This window comes from Amblyomma maculatum, chromosome 1 (assembly GCF_055883805.1).
Source record: "Amblyomma maculatum isolate TAMU_Amacu chromosome 1, ASM5588380v1, whole genome shotgun sequence".
Taxonomy (NCBI): domain Eukaryota; kingdom Metazoa; phylum Arthropoda; class Arachnida; order Ixodida; family Ixodidae; genus Amblyomma; species Amblyomma maculatum.
In genome coordinates, this window is record NC_139344.1 from 235,433,110 (window position 1) to 235,454,001 (window position 20,892).

Below are 20,892 nucleotides of genomic sequence, written 5' to 3' on the forward strand. Positions count from 1 at the left end.
AATGGTCTGCACTGCATTGGTTTAAAAACGCCTCAAATTGACAAATGTTACTATCGTCCTTGAGAGAGCGCAGCTGAGCTGCCTCGAGACGAAGACCCTTTTGTATTTTCTTCGAAACACGAAATTACCTACACCATGTGAATACACTTGGTGATGCATGCGTATACATACACGTCTTAGTGCCCCGTTCGTGCGTATGTCCCTCCAAACTTAATCATTTGCATTTGGAGTGTTGCCAAAACTGCAGCAAAGAAAGTTTTTCCAGAAAAGAGAGGAAACTTTGTCTTGTCGGTTAGGCTTGTTATGTATTATAAAAATCCAAGAGATAATGGAAATCTGCATTGTCATAAGTTAAACTTGTAATATTCTGGCCGTTATGTGCGAACAAAGCTAGTTCATGCATGCGTTCAGAACTCTCGGGTGCACGAGTTAAAAGGGAACAGTGGCAAAAGTAAAGAGGCAACTGCTTTTGCTACAAGGCCGTATCCGAACACTAACGCTACTTTGTTTTTTTTTTTTTTTTTTTTTTTCTAGCATGCAGCGGACAGCGATTTGTAACTTGGTGATGAATATTTCGCACTATAGCGGAACTGCAAGACGCGAAAAGATTGTGTTCTTTTCAAAGCCGATGTTCGCACTTCAATATATCACGGTATATGTAATTTGGTTTTCGTTTATAGAGTTTAACGTCCCAAAGCGAGGCTCTCATAGACGCCTTAGTGGAGGGCTCCGGAAATTTCGACCACCTGGGGTCCTTTAACGTGCACTGACATCGCACAGCACACGAGCGCCTCGCTTTTCGTCTCCGTCGCTTTTCGATACCGCATCCTTGGGCACAGCATTCCAGCGCCCTAGCCGCTGCGCCACCGCGGCAGGGCCCATCATGGTATAGCACACGTGAAAAAAAAAGAAAAAAAGGGGGGGGGGGGGGGGTTAAGATTAGGTATGCGATTGAAAAGCAAAATTAAAACTGAGCTCGCGATGTCATGCCGCGTTGCCTTGGCTCAAGCAACAGCCTTGAGCGTCGTCAAGAGATGCCGTTTTGTTGAAGGCACCTTGTCGACGACAAAGCTGCGCCGAGAACAGAGGGCGCTCCTGGTTCGGTTTCAGGAAACCACCGGTGAAAACTCGCCATAAAACGCCTCAGTTTCCCCGTTCAAGGGCTCTGACTACTCAATTCTGAACTATCGAAAGAGTTTGCGTCTAGGGAACTGACAATATATGTTTCATGCGCTTGCGTGGCGCAAACTTGAATTTCTTTCCGTCGGCTAAGCGGCGAGACTAAGCGGCTTATTCATCTACCCATTTAGGATTCACCTCGTTATACGAACAACATCTTAGTGGCATATTTTAGTTTGACCGTAGTCAGCTTGGCGCACACATAAATATATTTGCTCGCGAAACATTTTGCGTGCACGACTGTTATCGAAGGCAATAATCGCTAGCCGACAAATTGTTTGTGCATCGGCTGATGTCATTCTGTCGTAATGGCAACTGACGGCCGAGCAGCAGCGGTGAAGGGCATGGGGCCTTGTCGCGGCCGGGTGCTGGCTTCAACGTATACGCGCTGCTATCGTGGGCTCCAAATGACCAGATCTAAGTGGTCACGCGCAGAGAGCACTCATGATGGCACCTTCTAAGAGACGAGCGGATAACAGTGATCAGTCAAGGAAAAGTGGACCTGTTGGACAAAATAAATGCAAGACTGAGCTAGAGTGGGGCGGCTCCGCCTAAAGCTGTCGTCGCAATATGCCCGCTGTAAGAGATGCGTCCCTCTCGTTTCCAAATGACTTAACTTGCGCACATCTGAAGAAACAATGCGTTTTCCTCGTGCAATTCGGCGTTTTCTAACCCGGGCATAGAGTGAGCAGAGCAGGCCCCCACTCTGTGGATGTTGCCTTATGATCTCACGCTTAATTCAAACAAACGAGACTATACCCCGCTTCGTGGACAGCCGCAGAGTCGAATTTAGAGGCTGTGAACATTACAGCAAAACTTAAATGCAAACTAGACAACGTCTGCGCCACACCCACTTGGTTTATGCAAGAGGAAAAAAAACAAAAAAACAGAGGAAGATGCCGTATACACAGGGATGCGCAAGCATAAAAAAAAAAAGACATTCGAGTCCTATGAAAGGTAGGTATCGATTCCGGACATATATGGCTGGGACGCGTATAGCAGTACGTACCCCGACGTAAGCCAAGCTGAAGAAAGTTCAGCATCAGCACACAGTGTTATAAGAGTGAGTCATTATGACGACAGCCTACTCGTTGGAGCTGTCGTATAGAGCGCACCAAAGAATCGCAGTGTCGCTAGACGTATGAAGCCGCTAAATGCCCACTCTTGCGCGTTCAGCGGGAAGCGAAGTTTAGCCTCGACAAAGAGTGCACAAGCAGACGCGCTAAAACAGGCACATGTTGTGCTTGCTGGAATCAAACTGTGCCCATGCCAATTTATCCATTATACTCTCAGACGCGCGCAAGCTGTCTGTTAACTCTCCTTTATTTTCTGTGACATTCATCTTCGTATTGTTATCACAGAATTAATGGTTCATCGCGTAGCAAGTGAAGATCCGCGTCGGTAATTCTGGAGGACCAGATCGAGGCTCACGATTTCTCGCGATGTGCGCTATTAGGCGCGCGGGCGTAACGTTTTCGTCTGTGTATGTGCGTTCGTGTGTGTTTTCATTTTTACTTCCATACGTCTGCCAAGCAATCATCATTCGTTAGGCTCCGTCAGTGTCCACTTGTTCTTCGCTCGCTGAACAGCGCGAACAGGCAGTTCTCGGTATAGCACATTACTTTTTTTTTTTTCCTTTCGTCACTTCATTCGCTACATCGAGATTACTCCTATTATTCTCATTCTCCGTGCACGCGATAAGGACGAGGAAAGCCCAGATGACCAACCCGCCCGCGCCCTATAGGCGTTTGCCTGTAGGCGCTTACGCATCCCCAGCTATACATTTGTGTTAATGCCCGCCTGTCTTGTGTAATTGTGATGGGTTGTGGCAAGCACGCCTACATGTGCAGAGCACTCCCGTATGGAGACGGATTGAGAAAGTGGCAGGCAGCATCCCGGAGCAGAGCCGCGAAATGCGCTAACCACTGTTTCCATTCGCTTCCATCTAGAAGTTTCCCAGAGCGCATTCTTCTGGCACTGGTCCATCAGCGGGGACGCATCCTCATGTATGCCAGGTGAGGAAAAGAAGAAGACAAAGTGGCGGCGGCGACTGAAACGTGCCTCCCGGGGCGAGTAAAAGCTACTCTGTTTGCTTGGGAGGTCCTGAATGAGTGCAGCCAGGAAAGAGACGCGTAACGCGGTCGGAAGGAAAAAGGCTAACATGTGCGACGCGCGATTGAGCAACCGGCTGACGATGACGCCGGCGACGAATAGAACGACACCAATGAGTGAAGCCGCGGGCGCGCGTTTAGCGATTCAAGCATTCAAGGACACGAGGGCTAAGCTCTTTCTTTCCGCGACAGGGGGTACGTTACAGCTATACGCCGCAGTACGAATGAAACGCCAAAGCTTTCACTATAAATTGGTTCAGGGGTGTCAGCGCGCGTGACGTGGCGAGTGTGTCTTGACGGGCTTTTCCTCGAGTCTCGCTCGTGGTCGGCTCATTTACAGATGAGATGTCGTATTCCGAGAACCCAGGTGGGAGCGGCAGGGCCTTTTTGTACGAACGGGCCCAGTCACGCGGTTAGAGTTTGCGCCTGCAGTTTGTGGCCTTCACTCGCCTTATCGGCAAGGTCATTTCAGCTCGTCTTTTGGAAACCACAAACATTTAGTGCCAAATGCTGGAGAGGCACTCAAGCGCTCTCTACAGCTTTACCCCACCAGTGTTTCATTCTTTCCTTTTCCAAGAGACCTTTCCGGGGTTCTTGTACCGCGCGTAGTTCCCGAGTGTCGCGGCCAGGCGCTGTCTATATAGCTCGTTCACGCGATATCCTTGCCGTGTCTTGCGGTTGTCGAAGCTATGTTTGTCACCATCGCTGCAATATCTTATCATTGCAGCGCTCTTTCTTCGTCGTCACCGTTTTGCTAAGGAAGATACCGGCTTGAGGTGTGAGCATCCAACTCGTACACGTGGAAACATGGAAAACTCCAAAAAAAAAAGCCCGAGTACCGCGAGCTGTTCTCTCCGCGCTGTTCTGTATTTCAGAGTGAAGAGCTCTCACGAATGACTCGGAATTTGCCACCTCGTCCCTCCAAGGATTTGTTTGTCACACGTGTGAAGCTGTTTTGTAAGCATTACACACCTATCTCGATTTTTTTTTTCTCCATTCTTTTCTTACATTAGTGTGTGTGCTCACAAAAGACGCATTTTAACAACATCATGGTATGGGAATACGCACCCTCTGTGACGTGTCTGACATAAAGACATGTTGATGGTTACGCATGAAGGGTCGCATTCGCCATGTTTATGCGGCATGCAACAAAGTGCGTCATGCTACGGACAGATTATTCGCACAGCACTGACTGGTAAATTGAACCACGGCCGGACTCAAGCAGCGGCGGCAGCGCGAGATTGAACATGACATTTGTTGGGTTCTGTCCCTTTTCTGCACATGTCTCTTTTCACACGTGCAGCGCACAAGCACGGCTTATCATAGCTTTAAAGAACATTGAAAAGCTATTTACTAACACTATAAAACGCACACGGCTAATAGGTATCCCATAAGTCCTCTGCGTACCACACACACATACACACACACAAAAGTGAGGCTAACGTCACTAACACCAGAAATATCGACGATCGAAAATGAATCGCCTGCTCTCTTCCCTCAACTCAACGCATGCCGGCGCGGAAGAAAAATTGAACAAAACAAGCCGCTAAGGCACCTCATCATGCTTCGTTCTGCCCGCGTCGGGAGCGTCCAGTGAGTGGGCGCACCCAACAAGCCCCGATGACGTCACATGGCAGGTTTGCGCTGGGGCCCCGTGTCCCCCTACTCGGTTGCGAGCAGTTGCCAGGTGCACTTTTAAAAAAGTATTTGTAAATTATCGGCTTCACGCAAAGCTTTTAAATTTCGCTCGAATAGTCACAACGACCACGTCTATGGATTTCTTCCACTGAGTAAGTACCGTTTCAGGGGCCCTTTAATATTCGCAGTGCAGTAGCGCTGCGCGAATGAAAAACACTCCACATATATATTTTTGATGGCCAGTTATATGGGAGGAAGTTGCGACCATATATCGCGAAATCAAATGAGCTTCCGCAAATGATTACTGAATTTCAGCGAGTCTTGAAGTCGGATAATTTTTATCTTGCGGCATAAATGACCCACTGTTAAGTGTATTTGGCTACCATCTCCAGAGCTTGTATTGTACTTAGCATGCCTCCGGCAGAGAAACTCTGTGCAACGCAGCGTATGCATGCAACTAGCACCGAGCCTACCGCGGCAGCATGACAAGAAATGCCAAAACGTCCTATCTCTCAGGGTTTCGAAAAGGGGGCAGAGGTGCGCGAGAGCTGTGACGTGTTGGACGAGGTCACGTTGCAGCGGAATGAGGCAGCGCGAAGTACATTCATGGCTTTCGGCATCCATTTCTAGGCATGGCGCTCTTGGGTTTATTCACTATGGAGCGGGCACTGTGCTTTCAGTACTTAGGGGTAGGCATACCTAACCAATTGGGCGCGTGGCACTAGTGTAGAGGCTAAATACAGTACGAAGACGACTATGCTTGGAAGAACAGACAGGGCTGTATAATATGTGCTCCATGAATCTATTCTCTCTGTCCCTTTTATCCGTTCATATGCCTTGCCGTTTCCTAAGCTCGGGTTATACTTAAAAAAAAAAAAAAAGAGGAAAGCGTTTGTGTTCAATGCATGAGAGTAACTGAAACTTATTTTCGTCTGGAGCTGATTTAATTTGAAGCTGGTAACCGACGGTCGCTGTGCGAGTAACATAATTTAGACGATAGCGCACGTAGAATGACTGACGTCACTAGAGCAATGGTAGCTCGAGCGCTGTCAAATTGCATTCTCCTCATCACCTTGAACACGCACCTTTTTTCACTGCAGCTTTGAATACTGAATCATCTGTTATCACCTTGAATACGCCACTGTCGGCAGCTGTATGTGGGATGCCAAAGCGAGCGTGCCGGGAACGTCGTTTTGCATAAGGTATAATGCAGACCTCGGTTCCGATTAGGGCTCGCAGCGTATATATGGCTACAGCGTGCTGCCACACGGGGTAATTTGACGTCTGTCATGAGAATAGCACGCAGGAAGCCAACTTTCGGGGACACTGCGGCTGTGTGTGTGTGTGTGGGGGGGGGGGGGGGGGGGGGCACGCTGAGAGCATTCCTGGAGCCCAGTGTCGCCATCAGGCTGCGTACCTTGAACCTCAAGCAGCTCTCTCACGCACGGTGCGAGAATAAGGCCGAAGATTCCATCGCACCCAGCCCACATCTGTGTCGCCAAGCTTAGCATTCCGATGAGCGAGCGGCGCGCCGCGCAGAGAGGGATGTCACCCGGCGCGTAAATCAGCGAGGACCGAAGTTCACAAACACCGTTTCACGTCGCGGCATCTCCGCGGGCTCCTTCGGGCGGCAGCGCCAAAAGCGAATGCTCTAGCCGTGACCTACTCGGGGAGGAGCGCTGTGCGCATGTGCATCGCGCGCGTCTCTGCTTTGTGCACCTTTGCGATTGCATTTTCGGCGCTTCCTTAATTCTCCGGCGGTCCCAAACTGGTCCCATATATCCGAGCCGGCGGCGGCAGCCTCAGTGGACGCCGCTCGCAAGGGCGATTAGCTCGCCGGAACGACGTTCCGCCAAAGGCCGCCGCTCTTCGTGGGCTCACACTGAACCGCACATCTTACTAGGTTACGCAGGTTAGGCCTTGTTGAAACGAGCTGTCATTAACCACTGCTGGGTTTTCTTTCCGGGACCACTGCAGCGGACGCGATGACAGGACTTCTTCAACCGGCGGCGATTCGCACGCAGAACGAGCCGTAATGAGGCGTGCTCGAGCTCTTTCCGCGTCTCGGGATGCGTCTTCTCGGTAATCGCGTGCCATTAAGTGGCCGCCGCGCAGGTGGATGCGGCGAACAGCAAGTGACCGCGAATTGACGGTTTTCCCAACTGTATGACAACGTTAGAAACGTAACCATTTCACGCTGGCTAGGTCAGGCGGCACTTTAGCAAAAAATGGTACAGCGGCGAAGAAGGGGCCCAAACCAGGGTTTTCCAACTCTGCAGCACGTGGTTTAGATACTCAGGAAACTTACTCCGAGAAGAATAAAATTCACCCAAAGAGATACATAAATGTACTCAAAGGGCCTCCTGGTGCGCTTGCACATAGCCGTGGTTCTGTTAATATCGATCTCTAACATACATACTTCCAGGGACTGTAAGAAGTTTGCTGGCCGTGTTAGTCTTCTTTAAATTGTCTCGTTTGTTTTTTTCTTTATTGCCAGGAGCATGTGAATTGCAACCCTGCTTGACACACAAGTGTCCGAGGACACCGGTAGCGAAAAACTGCTCCTAATACTACCGAGTGACGATACTGAAGCTTGACATCACGGCGTGGCCAGGTGGGAAGAAAAGAAAGGGAACAGCAAGAAGCATGATAGCTCGTGTGCGCGCTCGCTACTCCAAACGATCTTCGAAGCGCAGTCCGATGTTTCTTTCGGTAGCGGGGAAGATAACCGCATTCTCAAGGCCCGCAGTCGCAGATGCGTCCGCTGAAAGAGCGCCAACGCGGGCTAAATGGAGCTCCGTTGGGCCGATCCGCAGCCCGCTGAACCATCGAGAGAAGCATCCGAGAGCGCCGGTGCTCGACATTGGCCGCGCTTCCGACGATCGGGGCCGCGTAACAATCAGTGGGAAGTGTTGCGAGCAAATTTGTAGTGGGAGGGGCCATCCTCTGCTGCGCTCTTTGCCTGCAAACCGAGAATGCAAAGCGGGCGCGAGATGAAGGGAAGCCGTGCTACGCGGCCCGATGATAGATTGCGAGCTCGGGCGAGGACAAGGAAGCGGTCCGGCAAGGTTGGGTCCGTGACCGCTCTGGTCGGGGCGCGGCCCGCCAACCCTTCTTCTCCCCGGCGGCGCCGTCGCCGTGTGCCCTGCTCCACGTACTGGCTCCCTTCTCGGTGGCCCCGCGCGCGCCTCTTCCCATTTATAACCGAAATAATAACAGCGAAGCCTTCGAGCCAACGGCCCCGTTCTCGGCCGTTTGTCCCCGCCTTTGCTAGAAACGCAATTTCGCCTCGGTAATTGTCAGTCCGTTCTCTTTTTGCTATTTTGCTTTTGTCTAACCATTCTCCCGGGTCCTTAGCTGGTCCTCCGCCCGTAACAGCTCATCCGACCGACATCAAGGTGTTTTTCAAACTCTCCACACAAGGGAAACAAAGTGAGTCCCGTCGCTATAAAGTGCTCCTGCTACGGCTGTTGTCAGCGCTTGCTGTGTTGAGCAAGATGGCGCGCGTGGTTTCCGAGGCTGCTAACACAACGACAGTCTCCTTTAGATACGGTATACTGCGTGTCTTCATGTCATATATGGAGCTAATACTCATGGAGCGGATCAAAGCAGAATCAAGACGAAATAAGTGTCAAGAACTATAACTTTTCTCTGCCACAATTTTCACATTCGCAGTGAGATTTTCACATTCAGGTCCTTGCATTCAGTTCCTCACATATTGTATTCATTTTCTTTTTTTTTTTCGTTTTTGAACGCAGTACATAATCGTTATCGCGCAAGAAACAATCCCGCTTATTCTCCTTTCATGACAAAAAAAAAAAAAAGCAGTGTGTGCCGAGTGAATATATTGAATAAGGCGAAAGCCTTAATCGTCTCATAGTGACGAGAGCAGAAAGTGTGAGCAGGAAATGACACCCAAAATATCACCTGATTTCGTATCAAGATTGTGACAAAATCGTACTTTGCGCACTGTTCAAGGTGACGTCATACCATTTCGCTTCCCATTTGCAATCCATCTGCTATTCAAGTTGGAGGCTAGTTTGCTTCCGAGATTCGAACAAACGATGGATGTCAAATGGGAAGCGAAATGGTATGACGTCACCTTGCATGGTGCGCAAGGTACGGTTGCGTCACAACTCACTCTAGGCTTATTCATTGACCCCAGGAAAGCATTTGACTTTGTAAACCATAATATATCACTCTAAAAGTTGCAAGGTTACGTCATACGTGGTGTTGCTCTTGGTCTTATCAAACGTTATCTCTCAGACAGAAAACATTACGTAAATGTTGGTGAACTGACGTCTTCGATTACAATGGTAAAACATGGTGTACCTCAGGAGTCGATCCTGGGACCTTTGCTGTTCATTCTGTATATTAATGACATTCGAAATTTGCCTCTTTCACCGAAACTGGTCGTGTACACTGATGACACAAATATTTTTTTTTTCTCCGAACAAACCGTAACCCAATTGAACACTGTCATAAATAGTTATTTGATCAAACTTGAAGAGGAATTGCATTAAAACAGATTAACTTTGAACGTTAAAAATACTAAATATGTTATACTAAATATAGCTTACGTAGGGAATTGAAATCAGTGCCGCATACACGAACAAATTATGGCCGGTCCACTTTTGACTACCGCATGCCATCATTTAATAATAAACTTAAAACCCACATTGACTTTACTGCCCCTCTTAACACATTTAGACACGAATTAATAAATTATGATGCAATTAATATTACTGCGATGTTCATATTCATTTCTGAAACCTGCTGTGTGTATAATTAATCTTTAGGAAGTGTATTAAGCAATGCTTTTTCTCTCATGTTTATATCCATTTTTGATTGTGTTGTGAAATCCACTGCGTGATGCTGCCTGTAGGCCCCCAGGGCCCAGTCAAGCTATCTGTGACAGCTTTTTCCCTGGGAGACCCCCAGCTTGTAGGTTGGAAATAAAGTGGATTTGGATTTGGACATATTCACCTCCAATCGTGTAGGTGCTCACCGAGAAGTGCGCCTTTCCTGAACCCAAAAACTAAACCAACGAAAGGCGTTTAACAGTTTGCCAAACTCTGTGCCAGTCTCTCAGTGCTAAACCACCTAATATAACCATGCCAAACCATGACAAACAATTGTTTCGCAGGTCTCGGTCTATTTAAGCGCAGTTATAAACCCCGGATAATATTTCAGAGTGTATTCCTGTCTGGCATATTTGCTTTTCTGCAGGGAAGAAATGATATTTAAAGTATCTATTGGCTATAAAGGTCCTTTAAACGCTAAAATATGGGGGACTTTAGCTCCGCCTTTAAAGGTATGACGCGATAGCGTAGGCTACCAGCCTACATATAAAGCTCGGCTGTAACCAAGCCGTATCTATGTGCCTGCGTGGCCTAGGGGTAACGTGAATGCAATGGTCCTGGCAACCGGCTGATTCTGATATCACTTCTCCACGTGAAAGGATATAGGCCCTAGTTGGCAGCTCTTGTCAGACGTAATGTCTGACAACCCGACGTCCAGTTAGTGCTAGGCCATGACAGCTGCCAACTACATGACCCTATATATATATATATATATATATATATATATATATATATATATATATATATATATATATATATATATATATATATATATATATATATATATATAAAGCTTCACCTGAAGGTATATTTGACAGGTATATTTTAAAAATAAGTTAAGCAGTAACCTGTCAGCCACCGTGTAATAAGTGTACTAAATCGCGCAACACTACTTTCGTGAGCGGTTCATTATCTTCCTTCCGATTTCTTAGTTGGCACCTAGGCCAGCTCTCACTGATGGTGCGATGAGTTCTCGACCTTCTGAGAGGTAAGTAGACGTGGCAGTTCCCGTGTTAGCCGGACCGTGCAATGCTTGAATAGGCGCAGCGTATGCCCGACGTGAACCGTGCATGGTTCCATATGCCCCTTGCTCGAGGATAGGAACCAGGCAAAAAGGAAGGCAAAACAAACTACTGCGGTGTGTGTTGTAAATTATAATGTAGGAAACACTTCCGACTGCAGGCGAGCGGAGAGGTCATCATTATGCTGCCTGCTGCTATCGAAGAATACAAGAATACGCAAGCCAAAGTGAGATTGACTACACTTAGGGGCAACGCTGATTCAAAGCTACGATCAAGCCATCGCAATGTACGAAGAACACTGAAAGACTTACGAAGATCAGCGGATTCACGAAACATGACCTATAGCCATGTAACGCTGTAATTATATCCTTTTTTTTTTTTTTTTCATTACCCCTCCTGGATTGTTTGGCTTTAATTGACCTCCCCAGATGACCAAGGGCCCTTCGCGGAGTAAGTGATCCTTTTCACTGGGACTTTCTGTTTGCTGACCCCGAATAAAGTTTCTTTTGTTCTCCTATTCCTCACGCGGAACTGTGTCACTCATTTGTCTGCCTTTTCCACTGCCGTGTGGGCTATGCAGCAGGCTCCAGATTTGTTCGTATAACAGGCTATAGCGTGACTATATGCGTGACTATAGTGCCTACGGCTGCCTCTTCAGGCAGAGACAGTGGGTTTATCGCAGCGCTGGGGCGACTGGACGTGTAGTCGCGACGCGATTAGATAGTGTAAACTTGCGCGGAGTCATATCGACACTCTTTCGGTGTCCTGTTCCTTAGTGGCCTGACCTCTTTGTCAGCCGCCGGTTTGTCTGGCCAGTCGACAACTTCATGAGCTGGTGAAAGCAATAATGTAGCTTGAAGGGTTCGCTTGGAATGCTTGGGATATGCGTGAGAAAAAAAAAATGTAGAAGCTGGATCGCACGTAGAGCATTACATTCTAACTCACTAATAACGAAAAGTTTTACGGTCGGAAGCATTTCTAGAGTGCATATAGGTAAGTTGTGCTTGGCATTCGGAGAGGTTTTGGACACCTTTAGGATGCTCCTGGTTTTCCTCAGCGCACTGAAAGCTATGTGCGTGAAAGAAAAAAAAAATTGGCACGATTTTTGTCCACCTTTTCCTTTCTGGCATGGGGGCACGGAAGAGGGGGAAAAGGCGTGGGGTTGTGATGCCAGGGATGCTATTTAACAATTACGTCGTGCTACCCGCCCTTGTCAAGAAATGATGGCCGCAGGAAACAGAGGTATGTAGGGAAAATACTGGGTCCGAGTGTAACGAAGGATGTTGGATTTTAACAGAGGACCATGACCAGCAGCGAACACTCGTTGAACTCTTCTTTTTGCACGGAGCTCCGGCCTTTGTATTCTGGCTACGTATATTCCGCCAGGGTCATCAGCCCGGTTGCTGGCTGCTGAATATCCACAAGTTCTGCCATTCGCCAAAAGGAAAAATACAGGGTGGGAGCCCGCAGAGCACTGTGGGGGCGGAATGCACTGCCCCATGCAGCTTAATAATTCACAGGATGTAAAAAGAAAAAAAAAGTTGGGGGGGAGAAAAAAATGGGATTATGCATTCGGCCCAAAAGGGGCGCCTCAAGCCCACCACCGATTCCATTTGTCAGCGAGCACGTTTTCGTGACAGCCGGGCGGCTCGACACCCGCAGCGCCAATGGTCTCCCGCCGCCGCTTGGCTGGCAGCTCGACATTCCCGCGGGGTGAATGGTTTGGAGCGGCCAGCGCGTATACGGCCGTGGTGCGCGCGGACCGGTTCAGGCACACTTGGTGCGACCGCCGCGACTTCACTTGCACGCGATAAATTCCTGTCAGCACGACGAGCTGGCAACTGCTAGCTACGCAACCTGTGCAGGAAGTGGCCGAAGAACCCAGCAACGACAAATGTTCCGCGTTGTTGCCCAGACAGGCGGATGTGCGCGATCGCATAACATATCTGGCGTGTTAACGCTGCGGTTTGCTGCGGTTCCAGTTTTCGACCTTCACCGGGGCGCCGCGAGTGCGGATGCCAACGTGCGAGAACGCGTGCACCTGCCCTCGCAGCGGGTGAAGCTCTCGAGCTCTGGGGAGAAACGCACCGCGCATCGTGGACAAGCACCTTCGACTCAGGCTGACGTAAGCTATTCCAAAAGAGTTCACCAACTAAATTTCGCGCTCAACCTGTCAAGCGGGTGCATGCGAAAGAAGGTTTCTCGAGATGGTCCGTTGACTTTGCCATCCTGCTCTGTTTCTGTCTGCACACCTGGAGCAGAGCCCGGCCGTGTTTGAAGGCATTTCTGTCAAACAAGACCTCCGAAGGGCCGCGCACTGCTCGCCTGACCCGGCTACGAGCGCCGCCGTGATACCGCTCCCAGTTTGCCCTTGTTCCTGCTGCAGACTCTCTTCGCTTGCGCCCGAGACCCCATTTTCGCGTGGTGTTTGAACAGCGGCATTCCAGTGACTGGCGCACGAACTTAAGACACGTGACTTCGTTTCCTTACACGCAAGCTGCGCTGAAAGCTCCAGCACATAAACCTATAAATGCAAAGACAATATAAGCCCAATCGATCATCGCGGCGAGATTGATTTTTTTTTTTTTACACTTTTATACCTTTGCTGTCTGTCGACGAAGTGATTACCAGCGCTTCTGTTGAAACACGATTAGGCTGAAAGCCTCTGCTCTTGAGAGCAAACCCAATCGTACGCTCATTCACTCGCAAATGATACGTTCAACAACCTCTACTCGGATAAGCATCCACTGATAGCACACAAGTGGATAGCGCGCCTCGTGGATAGGAGCGGAATGAAGAGACTGGCCTACCAAAGCGTTCATAATGGCCTGATGCATCGCTCAGCTTGGATACAAAAATGACCAAGTGTGTACGGAGGGAAGAAGTGCAATCGTGTTCGCCGTGAACCAGGGCCGCAGGCTTTCGCGCAGCACGCGTATCGATATTTTCACTTTTATTCGGAAAACCAACTGCATGTATTTTCACAGTGCAGTATCTCGAGGAGAGGGTCCGGACAACATGAAACACACTTGGCAACCCCACCTCTCAGGCTTTTTGAACAGAACGTAATTACGAATGCATTCCAATACCTATGGAATATTTCGAGCGATCATCTGATTAAACTGCCTAAACGCTTGCGGCGTTTCGTTATGAGGAACGCTTAGTCACGCTTTCGCTGGCGTTTAGCACATTAAATATATGCAGAAAAAAGCCAACAGTCTTTGGAAACAAGGAAAGCGCAAGGAAAGTTTCTGCAATTTTTATGGCGTTGTTGAATAGAAGTGAAAATTTCTACCACAATAAATATTCTCCTGTGATTTTCTGCAGTTTAAAAGAAGACTGCCCTTGGTTACCCAGGCGTGGGATAGTGCCGCGTCGCAGAAAAAGAATAAAAAAGAATTGCAAATACTCCACACGCCCGCTTCTTGTCTGACGATGTATAATACACTTGAAGCACAATTCAAAACCAATTTGTCTAATACTCCCGTTAGGATATATTAAAGAAAAATCTAAATCCCGCCGCTTGCACGCAGAAACTGATAGCTAGCCACCAAGAGGGTTGTCGCATGATGTATGATGTACGATGTGTGAGGAGCCGAGCTCTTCTATGAAAAAAAAAAAAAAAAATAAATAAAATTAAAATAAATAAACGACCACTGCCGCGGAAAAGAACGTGCCGCGGAAAGCTGTACTCGCTGCTATGCACCTGTACGCCTTGTGCACTATGCAAGTCTCAGTCACGTGGCCACGAATGTCGCAATTCTCACACAACCGGCCCCCCACTATATGTAGTGCGTGTGCCAACAACAAGTCACTTCTTATTCTGGCCTTTAGTGACTAAGCATGACACATGGAACCCAAGGTAAACAAGCTCGTTTACGCAATATCGGCATGCAGCTATCTCTCTCTCCTCTCTCTGTCTCTATCTCTCTTTACAAACTGAGCACCTACTAGAAACGCCTCAGCATCCATGGCAAAACTCTACAGGCACACATATTGCTGGACTCAGAAAAGCCAAGCCATATGATATTGCCCAAAACATATCCATCTAAACTTGCCGCGAAGTTTAGCCATCCCAATTAGCGAAAAAGTGAAAAGTGGGCTAAGCAAATCAGCTCAAGTCTATGAACTAGTACGTTCTTTCCATTGAAATATGCCGACAGAGAGATCGAAGGTGCGTCATGCGCACGGATAAACCCCGCAAAAGAACTAGGTCACTCCGTCCGTTACGTGCTCAGAAGTGGTTAGCTGCTGATTTGGAACGATCGCCCTCCCAGGTTTCTCCCAAGGCCTTGGGCGGCTTTTCTTTTTTTTCCCGGCGGCCAGTCGCTGTCAGTCGCCAGCGTCGGAACGCGCAGGGACATTTCAACCGCGGCGAAGGAGAAACCGAGAGGGCGGTCGAAAGTTGGCAGCACTGCTAGACGGGCAGACGCGAATCACGCGTGTTAACTCCCTGAGACGTCACCTTCCTGGAGGATCCCCCGAGTGAAAATGATGCGGCATACGCATGGAGGAGAGATGCTGGGAGAAGTGCTTTTCCTTGACGCTGTCTGGCTTTGTTGGAACGCAGCAGTTGCATTCGATTTTGTTTTCTTGTTCTTGAATGTGTCGCAGCGGTCCTGGCCATATAGTATAAAGGAGGCTATGTCCTGGCTTGCCGAACTACGAGCATGTGCCATCTGCAGAAGTAGAAATGCCCACTCGTCTGGCTTGCTATATTGTTTGTATGCAGATCAGTGTGCAGGTATCAGCGATGTGCCCGTGACTAAATGCAAACAGTTCTTGTAAAACTTCCACGACTCCAGTTGGAACTTCGAGAGGACTACTTATATCGTTTGAATTTGTAAAGATGTAGACATGTTCGCAACCGCGAACTACTGTCGAGTGGCTAGCGTTCCTTTCTTCATTTGTTGTGCGCTGATCGATGGGCATCGCTCTTTCATGGCTAGAATTATTCTTACGAGTGGAATGCAATAAAAAGCAGTAATGGTTGCCCCGCAACTAAAAGGGCACCTTCTAACGCTGCGGAGAGTGTATTCTCTAGCGATTGAACGTGTTAGTGTACCAGATTTTTGCGTGTAGAGAGGTACCATCGAGCCTTGTTTACACATTTGAAGCGCTCCTTCGGCAATTAGGTCGACCTTGAAAAGCTCGACAAGGTCACGTAGGTGCTTACGAAGAAGCCACGTTTCTTCTGGACCGACGCACATTTGGGCGAAAGTAAGAAAAACGCAGAGAAGAAAACAACACATCTCGCTGGTTTCCTATTGCGCACACGCACATAGCCCTCGGGTGTGCATGGAAATGCAGCCCAAGTACCAACACGCGCGCCTCTGAATCTATTAGCTCTTTGTGGGAAGCGAAAGCGTAGCACGCAGTGGCTTACTACTTGGCCCAGCTGCCAAGGCATGCCTGTCGCTGCAAGACTAAGCGCTTAGCTGCAAGCATGCGTCCTCTTTGGTGCCATGCTATGGAGATCAAGGGAGTGCTCCATTGCAAGGGAAGCTTGCGTGACGACGCTGCACGCGGCGGCCCCTTCTCCCCTCCTCGTTGTGGCTTTAAGCGTTGAGCAAGTGTTGTGTGTTTGGCGAACAATAACGCGACACACTTCGGAATATGTCATCGGATTTAAACTAGGCTTACTTCTGAATTTGGCGACCTCTAGCAAAAGCATATACTCTGTAATGAGCGGCAACCATGCTCAATATTGAGCGGAACGCCGCGACTTCTGACAGCAAGCACCTTTCTGCTTGAGATTAGATACTCGATGGAGGTTGCGCACCATGGGTTCTACTTTCTAAGTGATCATTTTCATATATATTTATCCTTTCGATACTTCACTGCCGTCCGTGGCGGCACTGAGTAATATGGCAGAGGCAAACGAATTAATGGGGAAAACAATAGTTACAAAATGCAGATTAAGATCCCTGTCTTCCTGCATCTTTGCGGTTTCCTTGCGGCTTTAAGGGCTCGTAAAAACTTTAGATTCAAGTTGCGGCTAAGTGTCTAAGGGTTGAAAAATTAGTGCGCTATTTCTGCAGCCTTCCATGATATACATTCATATAAAACGGCGATGAAGTCCGTTCCAGAAGTGTCGAACCTTCTGAGAGCACTGCCAGAAGTTTACGTATTGTCCCAGCTTACAGAAAAGTTACCCTCGCTTGTGAGTTCTTGAGAAAAAAAAAAAAAAAAAAAACTAACACAACTCGATAGCGACTCTTAAATATGAGTCTGTAGTTCCTTTGAGTAAGCGCTTACCAGAAGCACATTTTCGTGAATCTGACTATACGGTCGCCAAATTATCTCGTCTATACCTAATGAGAAACAGACATTATACGTCCTGCATTCCTATACACGGGTCATAACGGCTCATTTGAAACAATGCCTGCAGCAGCAGCTACAACGTCTTCCCTTGTAACGGCTGCTGCAGCTGTGTCATCACTTGGGACGCCGATAGGAGCTCTCGCGGAGTCTACCGCCGCGTGCGATGCGGCAGCCGTGAGCAAAGGTTTCGCCAAGGTGTGAATGGCTTACCGCAAAGACGTGGCAGGTGGTGACCGAGAGGCCGATAGCCAGCGGTGCCGAGCCCTGGACGTCGAGCCGGTTTGCGTCGCAGACGCCGAACACTGTGAGCACCAGGATGAAGGTGATGCAGGTCTCGACGCCGAGCCCCATGAGTGGCGTGACGCCCTCGGCGAGCTCCGTGCCGCCCAGGTACCCCTGGCGCGCCTCCGGCGTCACGGCGCGCAGGATGGCCGCGCCCGTGATGCCGCCAATCAGCTGGCTGCAGAGGTAGAAGAAGCTGCGCAGCAGCGACACTCGGCCCACGAACAGCATGCCTATGGTGACGGCGGGGTTCAGGTGTCCGCCACTGACGTGGCCCAGCGCCTGCACCATGGAAGCCACGGTGATGCCGAACCCGATGGCAATCTGCACCATGGTGGCCTCGCCCTGCGGCTTCTCGGCCGAGCCCCAGTTGATGCACGAGCCGCAGCCGATGAGCACGATCACGGCCGTGCCGATGTACTCGGCCACCATGGCCTTCCAGAGGCTGCTCGAGGCCGTCACCTCATCGATGCCGCAGAAGGAGCGGAATCGGCGCACTCGGCCCATCTTCTCCACGTGGCTGCTGCTACCGCCGCTCTCAGTGCAAGGGACTCGCTCGACGCAGTCTTTCGGGCAGACTGGCGTGAAAATGGGATTTGCTGGCCTCCGACCGCCTCAAGTGGAACACGACGCGATGCAGCTTCTGAAAAAGTCTCCTCTGACGAGGTTCTCGCCCGGCAAGAAGAGCTCTGCAAACGGTCGATGCGCTCGGCCGCTACTCGTCTCGAGAACACTTGACGGTAGGATTCTGCGCGCGTAAACGACACCGGTGCAGATCCGATAGCGAACGGACGATTTCTCAGACAGCTTTGATAAAGCCAGAGCCTGCGAGTCAACTTTTAGTGGTTGCCCTATCTTTTGCGATTCTTTTTTTTTCATTTACGCTCACCCTCTCCCTCGCTCCGCCGGGAGCAGGAATGGATACGCAGAGGGACGCGCGTCTTTCCTCCTCTTCGGGCTCTCCTCGTCTGGCGTCACGTGACCTTGGCAACGTCACGCTGAGAGTCGAGACACTCGACTGAGGAGGAAGACAAGGTAGAATTGATCTGAAGCGGCCGGCGAGAATGCTAATCGCTTTTTCCGTAAGCGGTGCGGTGGCCAGTCAATGGGAAGGTGTGCTCTCTCCATTTCCAGCATCGTCGCTCTCCTCATCCTCACGACGACGGCATGAAAGGCCCCCCAGAGGAAAAAAAAATAAAAAAAAAGGGGGCAAGAGACGCGCTGCGCTCCTCCGGTGTTCCCGCTTGGATGAGGACTTTTCTTTATTTGGTGTCTTCGCGCGCGGGGACTCTTTGCCCATCCTCCTCTCGTTCCTTCTCTCTGATGACCAAACGGGATGGGAAACACGATTGCGTTATAGCTGGGCTGTGGTCAGCGATGTTCTCGGAATAGGTGCCGCTGATTTTCACCGCTACCTGAAAGGCAACCGGGCTAACGGTTTAACAAGGCGCCCCGCGGCTCTTAGAACACCGTATGCGTCAGTCTCCCGCCTTGGCGACGCGAAGGTCTCGTTCGGCGGTCACGAGACTTGTCCGTCTGACAGCGTCATCACCCTCGTGAGCGCTGTGGGCAATGAAATCGCGACAAAGGAAACGCCAGGATTTTCTTTACTATTCTTAAGAAGCGGAATGGCATAACACACTAGTCATGAAGAAAGTGGGTAAAGGTTACACTTCCTAGATTTACCGTGAGTCTTTATGCGTCATATTCATCTTCAAAAATAAATTTAAGCTTTATCCCTACACATTTACACCTAGCATTCACACCCGCCTTCCATTTTCTTTCTTTTTTTCATGGCATTATCGTTTATCTCTGCGCTATGCATTGCTGGGAAGCAAGCAAGCCTCTTAGGAGAATTCCTATGTTTATACTCTTCCGCGCAATGCTCTCCGTGTGCTCCCGACTCGTAAATTCTTGGACGCGCTATGTTTTCACACAGATTGCACGAGCACATAAAGCAAGCGCGCAAACTTACCCCTCGCTGCCGATTTCGCAGAACGCTCCGCTCTGCGACGGCTCAGGGCGCTGTTTACTGCCGCGACGCGCAGCCCTTATGCTAACGTAGAGCGAATTGGTGACAACATTCTCCCAAGATGGGCTCACATTCCGCGCTTAGTATAGAACCCGGAGACTCGGGAAACGCGTGTGCATCGTCAGTTTCTCCACAAGGGATCATCAGCCCACTTGCCTCTTTTTTTTCTATTTCACGGCTTTCCACTTGCCCCTCCCAGTGTTTTCTTTTTATGTGACACGGACCTGACCTCCTCTGGATATCGGATGTCCACGCCGCTATCTCGGCACACTGCGCAGTCACCCTCTAGTTAGTTGGATGAACGATTACATCAGTGGGTTCTTTTCTGGGCTCAGCGAGAGGATATGGGGGAAACAGCATTTCCTTCAGCACACAGTACCGCGACGGCCTCTATTTACTCACGTGTCTTTTTTTTCTTTGAAGGTCAGGTAGAAGCTGTGCAGTGAGGAGTGGGTGAACTGCAGTGACGTAAAAAGAACGAAACTGTGATACGTTACAGGAAATGGCGTGAAATCGCTAGCTGAAAGCGTTGGAGTCTATATGATGTGAATCTCCAGATCGATGCTGTCACATCATCTTTCATGTTTTGTTATCGCGAGAGGGTTACCATGGAAATAAAGTTTTCTCTGTGAGTGACACGACGCCGGTGACGAGTAGGTGGGTCGGATACAACACAATAATGCAATGGCGCATACCTTTTAAAGAAGGCCCTCCATCCACTGGCGTCCACCGGGTCTCACGAGGTTGCGGTTAATCCCTTAACGTGAAGTCGTAGGTTAACAGCTGGTGCGACCGTTAGTTTCTGGTTAAAATAGGATTAATCGCGACAGTATGACAATCGCGGTCTAAGCGATTGGCTGGAGGGACACCTTTGAGCGACATGCGCTGCTGCGTTCTTGAGTTTTATCCGACTGTAGGCAGGTTAGTTAGAGAACGAAAATACGGATACTGGTCTGCTTTCTTGTAGTGGGTGAGTTGATGCGAGGGCCTCACATTGACGACGGATATTCGAGTTTTAATGTTACAGTGTTTTGTAAAGCTAAGTTTTTATCAGATAAGAATTTCACTGCAAGTGATTATGCGTGCGATTAATGCTGCCTAACTGTGTGGTTAAGGTGTGTTTCGTATGTCCTTGGAATTAGCACTACTTCAACAGGGTACCTTTAACTAAAGATTTGCGTCGACGATTAGATTTGCGTCGGCGGTGTTAGACGCACTGTTACGCATTGGATGTCAGGTGCGGTGTAGTTTGAAAGGCCCTAGATCCTTGTACGCGTGATGATGTATATGCTATTACAACTGTTCCCATCCAACACCGTTTTTACATATCTACACTCGTTCGGCTGACAGCTGCTGGATGCAACCTGGACTTTTAAGCGACACGTGCTGGCCTCGTTGTGCCGAGACACCGTCGCCATATCCATATCCTAGTGTGACAGGGT

General features: G+C 49.3%; 1 protein-coding gene across 1 annotated transcript in view; it reads right to left on the reverse strand.

The window, feature by feature from the left end:
• LOC146205933 (aquaporin AQPAe.a-like) overlaps positions 1-18,213 on the reverse strand; it is a 31,158-nt gene extending 12,945 nt beyond the window's left edge. Inside the window, exon 1 of the mRNA XM_084590594.1 lies at positions 17,347-18,213. Coding sequence (XP_084446720.1) covers positions 17,347-17,925 — 579 coding nt within the window. The 5' untranslated portion in view covers positions 17,926-18,213. The remainder of the gene's footprint in view (positions 1-17,346) is intronic.
• Between the last annotated feature and the right edge of the window lie 2,679 nt (positions 18,214-20,892).